Source organism: Protopterus annectens, chromosome 7.part0 (assembly GCF_019279795.1).
Source record: "Protopterus annectens isolate FY-2018-M chromosome 7.part0, PAN1.0, whole genome shotgun sequence".
NCBI classification, from domain to species: domain Eukaryota; kingdom Metazoa; phylum Chordata; order Ceratodontiformes; family Protopteridae; genus Protopterus; species Protopterus annectens.
Window position 1 is genome coordinate 192,953,646 of NC_056739.1, and position 14,638 is coordinate 192,968,283.

At 43.8% G+C, this 14,638-nt stretch overlaps 1 protein-coding gene across 3 annotated transcripts in view; it reads right to left on the minus strand.

Moving 5' to 3' along the window:
* Positions 1-14,638, minus strand: part of ADIPOR1 (adiponectin receptor 1) — a 726,925-nt gene that overhangs the window by 99,028 nt on the left and 613,259 nt on the right. For all 3 annotated transcript variants that reach the window (XM_044076682.1, XM_044076684.1, XM_044076683.1), the window contains exon 7: positions 663-856. In XM_044076682.1, the coding sequence (XP_043932617.1) occupies positions 663-856 (194 nt within the window). The remainder of the gene's footprint in view (positions 1-662; positions 857-14,638) is intronic.

Sequence of the window (14,638 nt, forward strand, 5' to 3'; positions counted from 1 at the left end):
TGGATGGATAAAGCTAGAAAGTCTTATGAGTCTGGCCTAAGGAGGCAATCAAACCAGCATGCTCTTCTCTTGTGTTTCAGAGCTAGCCAAAAATATATTTCTGGCCACCAACCTAGGCTGACTTTTAAACCCTGGCCCTAGAAAGAATGCATACAGTTTTTTTTCTGGAATACTAGCACATCATCTACCCAAGTAAATTAACACAAAATAAAGAAGAGATGGTGACAGTGTTATCAAAGCATGTGCTCCCACAGCAAAGATTACACTCCACGTAAGCTGTATCCTCCTTTGATATTAAGCTTGGCACTAAATTAAGTGTCTGCTAAACAAATGATACAGTTAGACTAGTATGGGTTACCTTCACCTTCTTGACACTTTCACACTAATTTTTTTCTTCCCACAAGTTGTCACAAATGCACTGCTTACCACAGCTCCAAACATCCCTTTATATTAGACCCCCCCCTTTAACATTCCATGTTCACACACCCTGAATGCTGCTACCCTTACATGAAGGGCTATAAGAACCTGTTTGACCACTGCATAACTTATGTGACACCCTGGATCCAAAAAACACAAATTCAAGCCATATTTCTGAAAAAAATGCAGAGGCTTAATATAAAAATATTTCTACACAAATAAATAACAGCATACAACTGACTTACCCAAATATCAAATTTGCCTGGAAAGAAGCGCTCTGGGATACGTGCAGCATAGAGTCCTGCTCCTGTAATGTACATGACGGCCATTAAAAAGAACCAGCCCATCTGCCCCACTGTTGTAGCTTTGATAAACCCTTCAGCAATAGTGAAGTGCATAGTGGGGACAACGCCACTCAGTCCAAGCCCCAAAAAGACCCCTGTGAAAGAGAGGAAAGTACAATGCCTTGCTAAAACAATGTACATCAGAATATTTAACAAGCTAGCATTTAATAATTCTGCAAAATGTGAGCAACGAAACAGCACCTGCATCTCAGACTCACAGGATAAGAAATCTGCATTTCATTAAACAAATCAGCAGCTTGACAATTTTATTCATCTGAAACACATTATCAGATAGTAAGAGACAAAAAAAATCAGTTTTTCTTAAATAAACCTATACTCAGGGAGGCTTATACAAAAACAAATTTATAAAGAAGGGTGCTCATAAATTAAAGGATTCTGCAGAGAGACTTGTAAAGTAGGTCCAATGAATGGGATTGTCCTTTTGAACAGCTTTACCACAGTGGCATTTGCAGGTTCAACCCCCCCCCCCACACACACACACACAAATACACTAAGGTACGAAGCAGCACCACTATACCACAGAAAGGTGGTCTGCTCACAGCCACAAAAAAAGTTTTCATCGCCAACTATATATAACATGACTTCCTGAAAAACAACACATAAATTGGAAATGTAATACATTAAGAACACCCCAACAACCAGCTGTGGTCTGGCCAGCTAGGTACAAGATTAACAAGCCCTTTAAAGTAGTCATGCTGAAATGAAGGGAAGAAAAAAAGCAGAGCTATCTTAGATCAAAGGACTTCTGAGATGTGGCCAGTCAATGGGAAAATTCCAAAGTAGCACAAGATGCTTAGGATGAGATGAAGGGCTTTCTTTAACAAAGAATGCCCAGCAAATGGGGCACTTCACTGAACAGATCCAGACTAGAGAGTTCAAAGAATGGACAGATGGCTAAACTGTTACAACATGAATTTATCAGACATGTTCCTAGAACATATTGCAAGCAGGGACTACCCCTGCAGAATGTCAACTGAAAGCAGTGACAAGAAACATACTGCTCTATTGAGGGCAGAAAATAATGCAACTGTCTAACCAAATTGGAAACTGCTTATTTAGTCACAAGCTTTTTCCCTCTGAAAGGGAGACAGGCAATGAAACAGTCACTGTTCCATCCATCAAACACACCTACCTTCCACTAACTAAAATGGAAGCAAAATCCAAGATGTACAGCAGTCACCCTCTCCATATTGCACAGGGAAGTGCATGCCCTTAACTTAGCCATACAGGCACCAACACAGGTAGTAAAGGGCACTGACACTTTGTTATACACATATGAACATATCAAAGCTAACAAGCACAACAGCCTTTTTTAAGTTTAGCAAGTAGACAAAGGAAATGTGTGCTCAAATGTTAACACACTGCAGATGGCTATCGACTGGCTAATATAGTGAATACTAACACGTATATAAAAAGGTTTCCCATACCTGGGATCTTAGAAAGTTTAAGGCTAAGGATGCATGACAATGGTTGGATCACTTCAGAAGTTACAAAAATCTTGTATAAGGGTACTCCAGGCCATAGTAAAAAAGTATGCCTTGGGATACTTTTACAGAAGGTCACCAAAGCACAGCAAAGTCATGCAGAGAGTTAGCCTTCATAAATCTGTCAACTCCTACATTATCTTATCCCAGTGAAGGCCATGGTGACAACAAGCCAGATAAGGTAGGCCAGACTTCCTCGTCTCCACCTACAGCTACTCCCATGGAACCCCCAGGCAAAATTAAATCAGATGTAATCCCTCCAATCTGTTTTGGATCTGCTATAAACCTTCTGTCAGCAGGTTATGTCACAAAACTGACACAGGAAGTGTCCGGGAGTCCTTCTCCCAAGTAGGCCAAACCTTCTCAACATGAAGCAGCAGCAGCTGCATTCCAATGTCTTTGACTGATAAACCAAACACATTGCCCTTATATATACTTCCCGTAACAACTGATTCGCGTCATCTGCTTCTATCCTCATCAATGTATGGGCACTTCAGATCCAACTGGATCTGACTTCAGCACAGTCTCAAGACTTTGGATCAAAGGTTCAGGCTTCTCCCCTTACCCATAATCTCCTACTTGCAAAGACTTGCCTTCAATTGAGTTTGCCCACTTCCTATAACAAAGGGCAAAAACAACTCTCAAAGGGAATACTTTTGGAAGATGTCCAGAGGAATTTCTGGAATACAGTTCACAGCAGTAACAGGGCCAGACTGTCAACAGATTAGTGCAGTCTCTCCAGAAACAAAACATGAAATGAGATCTGGAAGGGGGATGGAGGGAGGGAAGTTGGGGAGAAAGGAAGCACACAACACAGACAGTACAGTTCTGTACACTTACCATAAATGTAGATTTCGAGTGTATTCACTGTTGCAGTCATTACATTTGGGTTATCTGCCTGCAGGTAGCCCTCAGCAAGCCTGAATATTAAAGACTTGGATTCCTGCATCGGATGCGGTCTCTTCTTCCATGATGTCAGGTCGTCAAGGGTATAAAACATGCAGCCGACACCATTACATCAGTTTTTCTTGCCCCAGAAGTCAGGTGCTCCCACAATTGGAAGCAATTATATGATATGTTACACCTCCATTAAAAAGCAAATACACCAGAAAGCTTAAAACAAGAAGGAAAGGTAGAGCCAAGAGAAGTCAGGAGGCTGGAGGGAGGGTAACCAGGACTGCAACAGTGAAAACACTTGAACATCTACATTTATAGTAAGTGTACACAACTGTTCTATGTTTTTCATGTTTCACTGTTGCAGTCATTACATTTGGGTAGATTCCCAAAGCTAAGGAAGGGAGGAGGAAGTTAGAGAGCATTAAGACCAGCTATTAAGCCCTGCAAAACTACAGTGGCAAAACCAGCTCTGGATTTAGAAAAAATAGGCATGTGGTAATGCTTGGTGAAGGTATGAACAGAGCTCCAGGTAGCAGCTTCTAGGATGTCCCTGGTAGGGACCCCTCTGAGAAAGGCTGTAGAGGTAGATGTAGCCCTGGTGGAATGTGATCTTATCCCCTGTGGGGTAGGTTTTCCATGGTGCTTATAGCAGAAATGAATGCAATGGGATATCCATTTAGAAATGGTTTTATTTGAAATGGCCTTCCCCTCTGCCCCTGCAGCAAGGCCAACTAGCAGCTGTTTAGATTTTCTGAGAGGCTTAGTCCTGTCCAAATAAAATATAAGTTGTCTGTGCACATCCTAAGAGTGCATAATTCGTTCTCCTTTGTTTTGTGGATTAGGGAAAAAAAAAGGTAGCAAATGAATGGACTGATTTAGGGCCACACTAGACACCACCTTGGGCATAAAGGAAGGATTGGTCCTGAGGGAAACCCTGTCTGCATGGAAGATAATGATGGGCTCCACTGCCATGAGGGCCTGTAATTCAGACACTCTTCTTGCGGAAGTGATGGCTAGAAGGAAGGCTGTTTTCCAAGAAAGGAATTTCAACTCTATAGTTGTAGCTGGTTCAAATGGAGGGAGAGTGAGCTTTTCCAATACAAAGTTAAGGTCCCAGGCTGGAGTAAGGGCTCGCCTGGGGGGGGGGGGGGTCTTAGATTTTTAGCCCCTCTGAGGAATTGCTTTAACAGGGGGTGAGAGAAGAGGGGCAATTCAGTATTATAGTGTACTGAGATTGCAGAGGCATGAATTTTAATTGATGAGAAGGATAGGCCCTTGTGGAGCATTTCTGTTAAGTACTGAAGAATATGAAGTAAACTGGGCACCGTAGTGCCCACACCCTGGGTCTGGCTCCATGAACAGTATCTTTTCCACTTTTCAGCATAAGATTTTCTAGTACTAGGTCTCCTTGCTTCCAGAATGACCTCTAGCACCTGCTTACTGAGGGATGCTATTGGAGAGCTCAAGGAATTAGCCAGGCTGCAAGGTTCAGGGTTTGAAGTTGAGGGTGCAGAATCTGGCCCACCTGCTGGGACAGCAGGGAAGGTGTCTGAGGTAGGTGCCATGGATCCAGCAGCATCATGCTGCGCAAGAGGGGGTACCAGTGTTGGCGAGGCCAGTCTGGTGCAATAAGAATTGTCCTTGGTCTGTCCTGTTTGATCTTTAGCAGAACCTTCGAGAGGTGAGGCAGAGGGGGAAAGACATAAACCGAGAGGCTTTCCCAGGTGAAGAAAAGGGCATCCACTTTCCAAGCTTGACTCTGGAGTCCCTCATTTGTTCCACAAGAGGTTGAATATTTCTGGTTCCAGTTTCCATTCGTGTGGGTCCATGAGATTTCTGCTTAGGTCATCTGCCAGTGAATTTGGCTTGCCTGGCAGGAATTGAGCTTGTAGGTGCACTTGGTAGCTCAGGGCTGTGTTCCACAGAGCCATGGCTAGTCTGCAGACAGGGTGCGAGTGGGTTCCCCTCTGCTTGTTTATGTACCACATAACTGTGGTGTTGTCCATCTTTACCAATAACTATCCTGGAAGGATGTGATCCTTGAAGGTTGTCAGGGAATTCTGTACAGCTAACATTTCTTTTTGGCTGATATGCAGGTGCATCTGACTCGGGTTCCATTTGCCCTGAATGCACTGCCCTGCCAAAGTAAGCCTCCCATGCACAGTCTGATGCATCTGTAGTCAGGGTTAGGGCAGCATGGGGAAGATTGAAATGGAGCCCCTTGTTGAGGTGGCAGGCCTCTGCCCACCAAAGGAACTCTGTCTTTATACAAGGAATGATAGGAATCATTGATTCCAGGTCCTGAGAACGTTGACACCATAGGCTTTTTACATACCACTGTAGTTTCCTCATATGCAGTCTTGCATATGGAATTAGTGGAACGCAAGAGGTCCTGAATCCCAGGGCTTGCAAAATTTTCCTTGCAGATAGCTGGGTCTTTGTGGCCAGTAGTGGCCAGTAGTTTGAAGTAGGCTGTCAAATAAGTTTCTCTGGTGTGAGGTAAGCCATTTGGGAAGTTGTGTTCAAGCTTGCTCCCAGGAATACAATCTGTTAGCAGGGTACCAGATGAGATTTCTTTTCATTTATGATGTACCCCAGTGAGGTTAGAAGTTTCTTTACAAATGCCAGATGTTTTAATAGCATGTCCTGGCTTTCTGCCTGAATTAGACAATCGTCCAGGTATGGGTATATTTTAATATTTCTTTGCCTGCAAAATGCAATGGCTGGAGCTAGACACTTTGTGAATATCCTGGGTGCAGTAGATAAGCCAAAGGGAAGTGCAAAGAACTAATAGCGCATGGAGCCTGCTCTGAAGCGTAGATATTTCCTGCAAGATTCCCTTATTGGGATGTGCAGGTAACCTTCCTTTAAGTCTAACGTTGCTAACCAGGTATCTTTGTCTAGCACAGGAATCAGCTGTTAAAGTGTTAGTATTTTGAATTTTGGGATTACCAAAAAGGTGTTTAGAATAGAGAGGTCCAGGATAGGATGCCAAGAGCCGTCTTTTCTGGGTGCCAGTAAAAACCTTGTCCCCTTTCTTCTGCTGGGACAGGTTGAATAGCCTGATACGTAGAAGAGAGAGAACCTGCTGTTGAGCCTCTGCCCACTGACTTGGGGGTAGGTCTGGCCAACTGTTTGGGGTTGGTAAGGTGTGCAAGTGGAATCTGTATCCCTGGAAAACTATATTTAAAACCCTTTTGTCCTGGGTAATGAGTTCCCAGTTTTTTGCATGCAGGGCGAGCTTTCCTCCTAAGGGAGCAGACAGTTGAGCAGGGCTTGGAAAGGTTAAGGTTAAGTCATTGTGACATTTTTCCATAGGGGGGGTGTCTTACTACTTCCAGCTTTGGAAGTGGGAGCTACCCACTGCTTAGGCCTGTGAGTAGTCTGAGACTGTAACCTAGGTGGTCTGCTGGCCCTGTTTTTCTTGCCCCAGATGTCAGGTGCCCCCCCTAATGGGGAGCAAATAAACATAAAAACACAAAGGTATACCTCCAACAAAAAGCAAATACTTAAAAAAGGCTTTTAAGCATAGTAAATGAAAGTAGAGGTACAGCCAGAAGAAGTTAGGGGGCTGGAGGGAGGGTAACCAGGACTGCAACAGTGAATACACTTGAACATCTACATTTATGGTAAGTGTACACACCTGTACTATGTTCTTCGTGTTTCACTGTTGCAGTCATTACATTTGGGTAGATTCCCAAAGCTATGGTTGGGAGGAGGAGTTTATATAGCATTAGGACCAGCTATAAGGCCCTGCAAGACAGCAGTGGCAAAGCCAGCTCTGGATTTAGAAAAAATTGGCAAATGATAATGCTTGGTGAAAGTATGTACAGAACTCCAGGTAGCAGCTTCTAGAATGTCCCTGGTAGGAACACCTCTGAGAAAGGCTGCAGAAGTAGATGCAGCCCTGGTGGAATGTGATCTGATTCCCTGGGGATAGGTTTTCCATGGTGCTTATAGCAGAAATGAATGCAATGGCTTATCCATTTAGAAATGGTTTGTTTTGAAATAGGCTTCCCCTCTGCCCCTATGGCAAATGCTATCAGCAGTTCAGATTTTCTTTGCGGTTTAGTCCTGTCCAAGTAAAATCTAAGTTGTCTGTGCACATCTAAGGAATGTAGAATCTGTTCCCCTTTGTTCTGTGGATTGGGAAAGAAGGTTGGCAAATGAATGGACTGATTAAGAGCCACACTGGATACCACTTTGGGCATGAAAGATGGATTGGTCTTGAGTGACACCCTGTCCGCATGAAAGATGATGAAAGGCTCCACTGCCATAAGGGCCTGTAATTCAGATATCCTTCTAGCTGAAGTGATTGCTAAAAGGAAAGCTGTTTTCCAAGAAAGAAATTTTAAGTCTGCAGTAGCAGCTGGCTCGAAAGGAGGTAGAGTGAGTTTCTCCAATACAAAGTTAAGGTCCCAGGCAGGGGTTGGAGCTCTCCTGGGTGGCCTCAAATTGTTGGCCCCTCTGAGGTACTGCTTGAGCAGAGGATGAGAGAAGAGGGGAGGGTTCTGTGTTATAATGAGCTGAAATGGCTGAGGCGTAGATTTTAATGGAGGAAAAAGACAGGCCCTTGTGAAGCATCTCAGTTAAGTATTGCAAAATCTGAGGTAAATTGGGCGCTGCTGCTGCGCTCATCCCTTGAGATTGGTTCCAGGCACAGAATCTTTTCAATTTTTCAGCATAAGATTTTCTAGTACTAGGCCTCCTTACCTCTAAGATGACATCCAGCACAGGTTTGCTGAGGGATGATAAGGGTGAGTTTAAGTAATTATCCAGGCTGCAAGGTTTAATGTTGGAAGCTGAGGGTGCAGAATAGTACAATTGTATACACTTACCATAAATGTAGATGTTCGAGTGTATTCACTGTTGCAGTCATTATATTTGGGAAATCTGCTGGCAGGATGCCCTCAGTCGGCCTGAATATCAAAGTCTTGGGTCCTGCGTCGGTTGCAGTCTCCTCATCCATGACGTCAGGTCGTCAGGGGTATAAAACATGCAGCAGACACCATTATATTCAGTTTTTCTTGCCCCAGATGTCAGGTGCCCCCCAAATGGGGAGCAAAAAAAAAAAAAAATATATATATATATATATCAACAAACAGCAATATATATGTAAATGCATTTTTAGCAACATAAACTTTACCTTCATCTAAAAGCAAATACACCACAAAGGCTTTACAATATAGTGAAGGAAAGAGAAGTTCTAGAAAGAAGGGGGATGGCGGTGGGTAACCCGGACTGCAACAGTGAATACACTTGAACATCTACATATATGTTAAGTGTACACAACTGTACTATGTTCTTCGTGTTTCACTGTTGCAGTCGTTACATTTGGGTAGAATCCCAAAGCTATGGATGGGAGGATGGAACTAAACAGCATTAGGAGTGGCTATAAGGCCTTGCAGAACTGCAGTGGCAAAGCCTGCCCTGGACTTAGAGAAGAGAGGCAAATGATAATGCTTTGTAAAAGTATGAACAGAGCTCCAAGTAGCAGCTTCTATAATGTCTTTGGTTGGAACTCCTCTGAGAAAGGCTGCTGAGGTAGAGGCAGCCCTGGTGGAATTTGACCTGATTCCCTTGGGCACTGGTTTACCATGATGCAAGTTGCAGAAACGAATGCAGTGGCTTATCCACTTAGAAATAGTCTGCTTTGATCTAGCCTTCCCCTCTGATCCTGCAGCAAATGCTACCAGTAGTTGCTCAGACTTTCTTAGAGATTTGGTCCTGTTTAAGTAGAATCTTAGTTGTCTGTGTACGTCCAATGACTGCAGAATCCACTCCCCCTTGTTCTGTGGATTTGGGTAAAATGTTGGCAGGTGAATAGTTTGGTTAAGAGCCACACTGGATACCCACCTTAGGCATAAAGGAAGGATTGGTCCTGAGGGACACCCTGTCCAGGTAAAATGTAATAAAAGGCTCCACAGCCATGAGGGCCTGTAGTTCTGAAACCCTTCTTGCCGAAGTGATTGCCAAAAGGAAAGCTGTTTTCCAAGATAAAAACTTTATATCTGCAGTTAGCTGCTGGTTCAAAAGGAGGCAGGGTGAGTTTTTCCAGCACAAAATTGAGGTCCCATGCAGAAGTTGGTGATCTTCTGGAAGGCCTTAAATTTTTGGCCCCTCTAAGATACTGTTTTAGCAGAGGATGAGAAAAAATGGGAGGCTCCGTGTTGTAATGAGCTGAGATAGCAGAGGCATGGATTTTTATTGAAGAAAAGATAGGCCCTTGCCAAGCATCTCAGTCAAGTATTGTAAAATCTGAGGAATATTTGGTTTTGCTGTGTCCGTTCCTTGTGCTTGGTTCCAAGCACAGAATCTCTTCCATTTATCAGCTTAAGATTTTCTAGTACTAGGCTTTCTGGCTTCCAAAATGACATCCATCACAGATTTACTGAGAGGTGTTGTTTGAATAATTACATGATCAGCCATGCTGCCAGGTTCAGAGTTTGGAGCTGAGTGTGCAGAATTTGACTGCTCTGCTGAGACAGTGGATGAGGTATCTGAAGCAAGTACCAAGGAGGGACTTACATATTCCTTAGAATTGGGTACCAGTGCTGGCGAGGCCAGTCCGGGGCAATTAGGATAATTTTTGGTTTTTCCTGTCTGACCTTTAGTAAGACTTTGGGGAGAAGAGAAAAGGCGTAGACTGAAGGATAGGGCATCCACTTTCCATGCTTGTCTGTGATAAGTCCTTGTGCAGAATTTGTCCAGTTGATAATTTTGGGGAGAGGCAAATAGATCTATGTCTGGGCTCCCCCATCTCTGTGTTACCATGCTGAAGACTTGTGGATCCAATTTCCACTCATGAGGGACCATAAGATTTCTGCTTAGGTCGTCTGCCAGAGTATTTTGTTTTCCTGGCAGGAATTGTGCTTGAAGATGTAACTTGGTAAGTCAAGGCTGTGTCCCACAATGCCATGGCTAGTCTGCAAAGGGGGTAGGAATGTGTACCCCCTGCTTATGTACCACATAACCGTGATGTTGTCTGTCTTTATCATTAGTTGTTCTGGATGAAGTAAGTCCTTGAAGGCTGTCAGGGCATTCTGAACAGCTAGCATCTCTTTCTGGTTGATATGCAGATGCATTTGTTTTGTGTTCCATTTGCCCTGAATGCACTTCCCTGCCAGGTGAGCCCCCCATGCATAGTCTGATGCATCTGCTGTTTGGGTTGGACGGCAGGGGGTAGTGTGAATAGTAGTCCCTTGTTTAGGTGGCAGGCCTCTGCCCACCCGAGGAACTCTAGGCGTAGTCAAGGTATGATAGGAATTATTGTTTCTAGGCTGTGAGAATGTTGACTCCATAGGCTTTTTAGATACCACTGTAGTTTCCTCATATGCAGTCTTGCATATGGAATTAGGAGAATGCAGGAGGCCATGAACCCCAAGGCTTGCAGTATTTGTCTTGCAGATAGCAGGGTTTTTGTGGCTAGTTGTTTGAAATAGGATACCAAATCTGGCATGAGGTAAGCCACCTGGGAAGTTGTATTCAAGCTTGCTCCCAGGAATGTAATTTACTGACAGGGTACCAGTTGTGATTTCTTTTCGTTCATGGTGTACCCCAGACAAGTTAGAACCCTTTTTACAAACGCCAGATGATTCAAAAGTATGTCCTGGCTTTTTGACTGAACTAGACAATCGGCCAGGTATGGGTATATTTGAAAACTTCTTTGTCAATGCAATAACTGGAGCCAGGCACTTTGTGAAACCCTGGGCACAGTAGACAAGCCAAAGGGCAGTGCAGAGAACTGATAATGCGTGCAGCCTGCTTTGAAGCGTAGGTATCTTCTGCAAGATTCCCTGATTGGGATGTGCAGGTATGCTTCTTTTAAATCTAGTGTTGCCAACCAGGTGTCTTTGCCTAGCATAGGAAGCAGCTGGTGAAGTCAGCATCTTGAATTTTGGAATCTCCAGAAAGGTGTTTAGAGTAGACAGGTCCAGGATTGGACGGCATGATTTGTCTTTTCTGGGTACCAGGAAAAGTCTGGAGTAGAAACCTTGTCCCTTTTCCTCTTCTGGTACCAGTTGACTAGCCCCCCATGCTTAAGAGGGAAAGTACTTGTTTTTGGGCCTCTGCCCACTGATTTGGGGGTAGGTCCAGCCACCCATTTAGTGTTGACAACGTGTGGAAATGAAATCTGTATCCCTGGGGCACTATATTTAAAACCTATTTGTCCAGGGTTATGAGTTCCTAGTTCTTTGCATGAAGAGCAATCTTTCTCCCCAAAGGGGTGGTCAGAAGACAAGTGCTTGGAAATTTAAAAGGAAGTCATTGAGACTGTTTACCATAGGGGGATGTCTTGTTATTCCCAGATTTGGAAGTGGAGGCCCCCCCTGCTTAGTTCTGAGAGTCCCCTGGGACTGAAACCTGGTGTTTTTGCTGTGTCTGGGTTTGGCTTGAGAAGACCTGGAAGGGACTGGAAAAGACCAATTCTTAGTAGGCCAGTGCCTACTAAATCTACGAGGCTGCACTTGTAAAAAATCTTTAACAGTTTGCATAGATTTAGCTTTATTTTCCATCTTTTTAAGAACTTCTTCAGCCTTGTTGCCAAACAGGCGGTCCTGATTTAAAGGAGCATCCAACAATTTAGCTTTACCATGATCAGGCAAAGATTGCTCCTTAAGCCAAGCATGTCTTCTAAGCACAGATCCAGTAACAGCAGCCCTGTAAGAGGCCTCTAAAGAATCAAAACCACATTGCAAAGTATGTTTTCCAACTTGTTCAGCAGACTGCATTAAGTCCTGTAAATCTTTATTTTCCGCACAGTCAGGAATCATCATTTTCTGTTTAAGCAGCCCAATAACATGTTGCTGATATTTTAACATATGAGATTGGCAATTTAATGCTCTAACTGCCAAGATTGCTGAAGTATAAAACTTTTTACCCCATCTATCCAGCACCCTGGAGTCTCTATCAGAAGTGGTAGGATTTTGAGCAGTAGAACGCAGAGGGAATAGAATCCTCTGCATCAGAATCCTAAGTGGGTAAGGACAAATACAGGTCATGAGAAGAAGCAGAATCCTGATCAGAAGATTCATAATCAAGCTCAGCCCTAGGCCTCTTAGAGGGGGGGTTGACTACCCCTGATTAGAGTTAACAGACCTTCAGCCATTTTTATCATTTCTTTTTTAGGCATGGAGGCCTGAGCATGTGGCCTGGACGTCGGTTTTTTTAGACATGGATCGGGATTTAGGCCTTAGTAATGAAGGAGGCATCGATTTAATATTCAAGTCTGTAGGTTTGAATACACCCTCAGAAGCTGGTGCCTTGCACAGAGCCATTGGACCCATCCAAGGCAGAGACATCCGCGGGTTCCACAGTTGAAGTATCCCGCGGCATACCGGACTCCAAATGGGTCTCAGTAGAGGCCCGCGAATCAGAAGTAGCGGGTATCAGGGGCTACGAAAGCACCTCACTGAGTACTGGTGACTGGCTCAGAAGTGTCATCGGCAGTTTTGGACCTCGGCGGCCTGTCTCTGTCTTTATCTTTGCATTTTTTCAGAATCCCAGTAGTCGGATGGCTAACAGACGACATTTCTGGATAATTAAACAGAGAACCGAAATATTTAGAGGCAAAAATATACTGACAATGGATAGTGCACTGATTAAATAAAGCACAAAACCGACAGCAAGGTACATCATGGTCAGGGCCTAGGCAAGGAATACAGTACGAATGAAAATCTTTATAGGTATTTGCTTTCCACAAGTAATGCAATTATTAACTTTTAATGACATCGGTAAGGAGCAAGAAAAAGTTTCCCCAACGGGGTACTTAGCTTTAAGTTGAAGACTTTGGTTCTGAAACTCGAAAATTTGTGAACTACTTCTGCTTTGGGCACTGCACGGCAAGAAAGACTGATGTAATGGCATCGGCTGCATGTTTTATACCCCTGACAACCTGACGTCATGGAAGAACGGACAGCAACCGATGCAGGACCCAAGACTTTGTCAATCAGGCTGACTGAGGGCAACCTGCAAGCAGATTACCCAAATGTAATGACTGCAACAGTGAAACACGAACATCCTCTGCATTAGAATCCTCAAAGGTAGATAAGGGCAAATCTTGGTAATCAGAAGAAACAGAAATTTCTGGCTTCCCCTAATTAAAATAATAAGGTCTTCAGCCATTCTAACCATTTGTTTTTTAAGCATATGGGCCTGACCATGCAGTTTGGAAGTCAGTCTTCTCGGCGTGGGTCGAGTTTTAGGCCTTGATGAAGAAGATGGCATCGGTTTAAAATGCAAATCTGTAGGCCTGAATACACCCTCAGAAGCAGATGCCTGCACAGCGGCTCCGGACCCATCCAAGGTAGAGACATCCGCAGGTTCCATAGTCAAAGAAGCATCTTGTGGGTATACCGGACTCCAAATGGGTCTCAGTAGAGGCCTGAGAATCTGAAGTAGCGGTTATCAGGGGCTGCGAAAGTGCCTCACTGTGTACCGGTGAACTGGCGACTCGCTTAACGGAAGTGTCATAGGCAGTTTTGGACCTATGTGGTCTGTCTCTGTCTTTATCCTTACGTTTTTTTCAGAATGTCGGTAGTCGGATGGCTTACTGAAGCCATTTCTGGATAGTTATACATAGTACCAAAATTATTTGCTGCAAAAACAGACCAATGATGAACAATTCAGGGGTTGAATAAGGCACAAAACCGACAGCGAGGGACGTCGTGGTCTGGGACTAAGCAAGGAATGCAGTACGAAAGAAAATCTTTATGAGGTATTTGCTTTCCAGAGGTAAGACAATTAACTTTTACTGACATCAGTTAAGAGCAAGAAAAAGGTTCCCCAACGGGGTACTTAGCTTTTTTGAAGACTTTGGTTCTGAAACACGAAAATGAAAATTTCAGGAGTCGTCCGACCGGCACTTGCAAACTGCTTCTGCTTCGGGCACCGTGTAGCAAGAAAGACTGATGAAATGCCGTCGGCTGCATATTTTATATCCCTGATGTCATGGAAGAAGATACAGCATCCGACGCAGGAATCCAGGACTTAGATAGTCAGGCCGGCTGAGGGCTACCGGCAGGCAGATAACCCAAATGTAATGACTGCAACAGTGAAACACGAAGAACATTTATTGTTACAGTAAGTGCATAACTTCCATAGTCAATGCTGTCCGTCTTCCATCCATCCTGAAAGTATGGGACAAACCTCAGGAAGTTTCATAGGATATTCTAGAGGATGACTGAACCAAAAGATGCTCTGTCAGTTTGCAGTGAGATATGAAGATATGGACATTAGACCAAGCATCTGCTGCACAGATGCATTAACTGGAACTCTTGAAAAAAAACACAGTTGAAGTAGCAATTGACCACGTCAAAAACAGTCCCTTTTCCTTACAAACATAAGAAATGCACTCAGATAACCACCGTAAGAGAATGACTTTAGACACTCCTTTACTCTATTCTGCCTGAGAAAAGGATACAAACAATTGGTCAGTCTTTCTAATATTCTTAATGCTATGCAAATAAAATATGA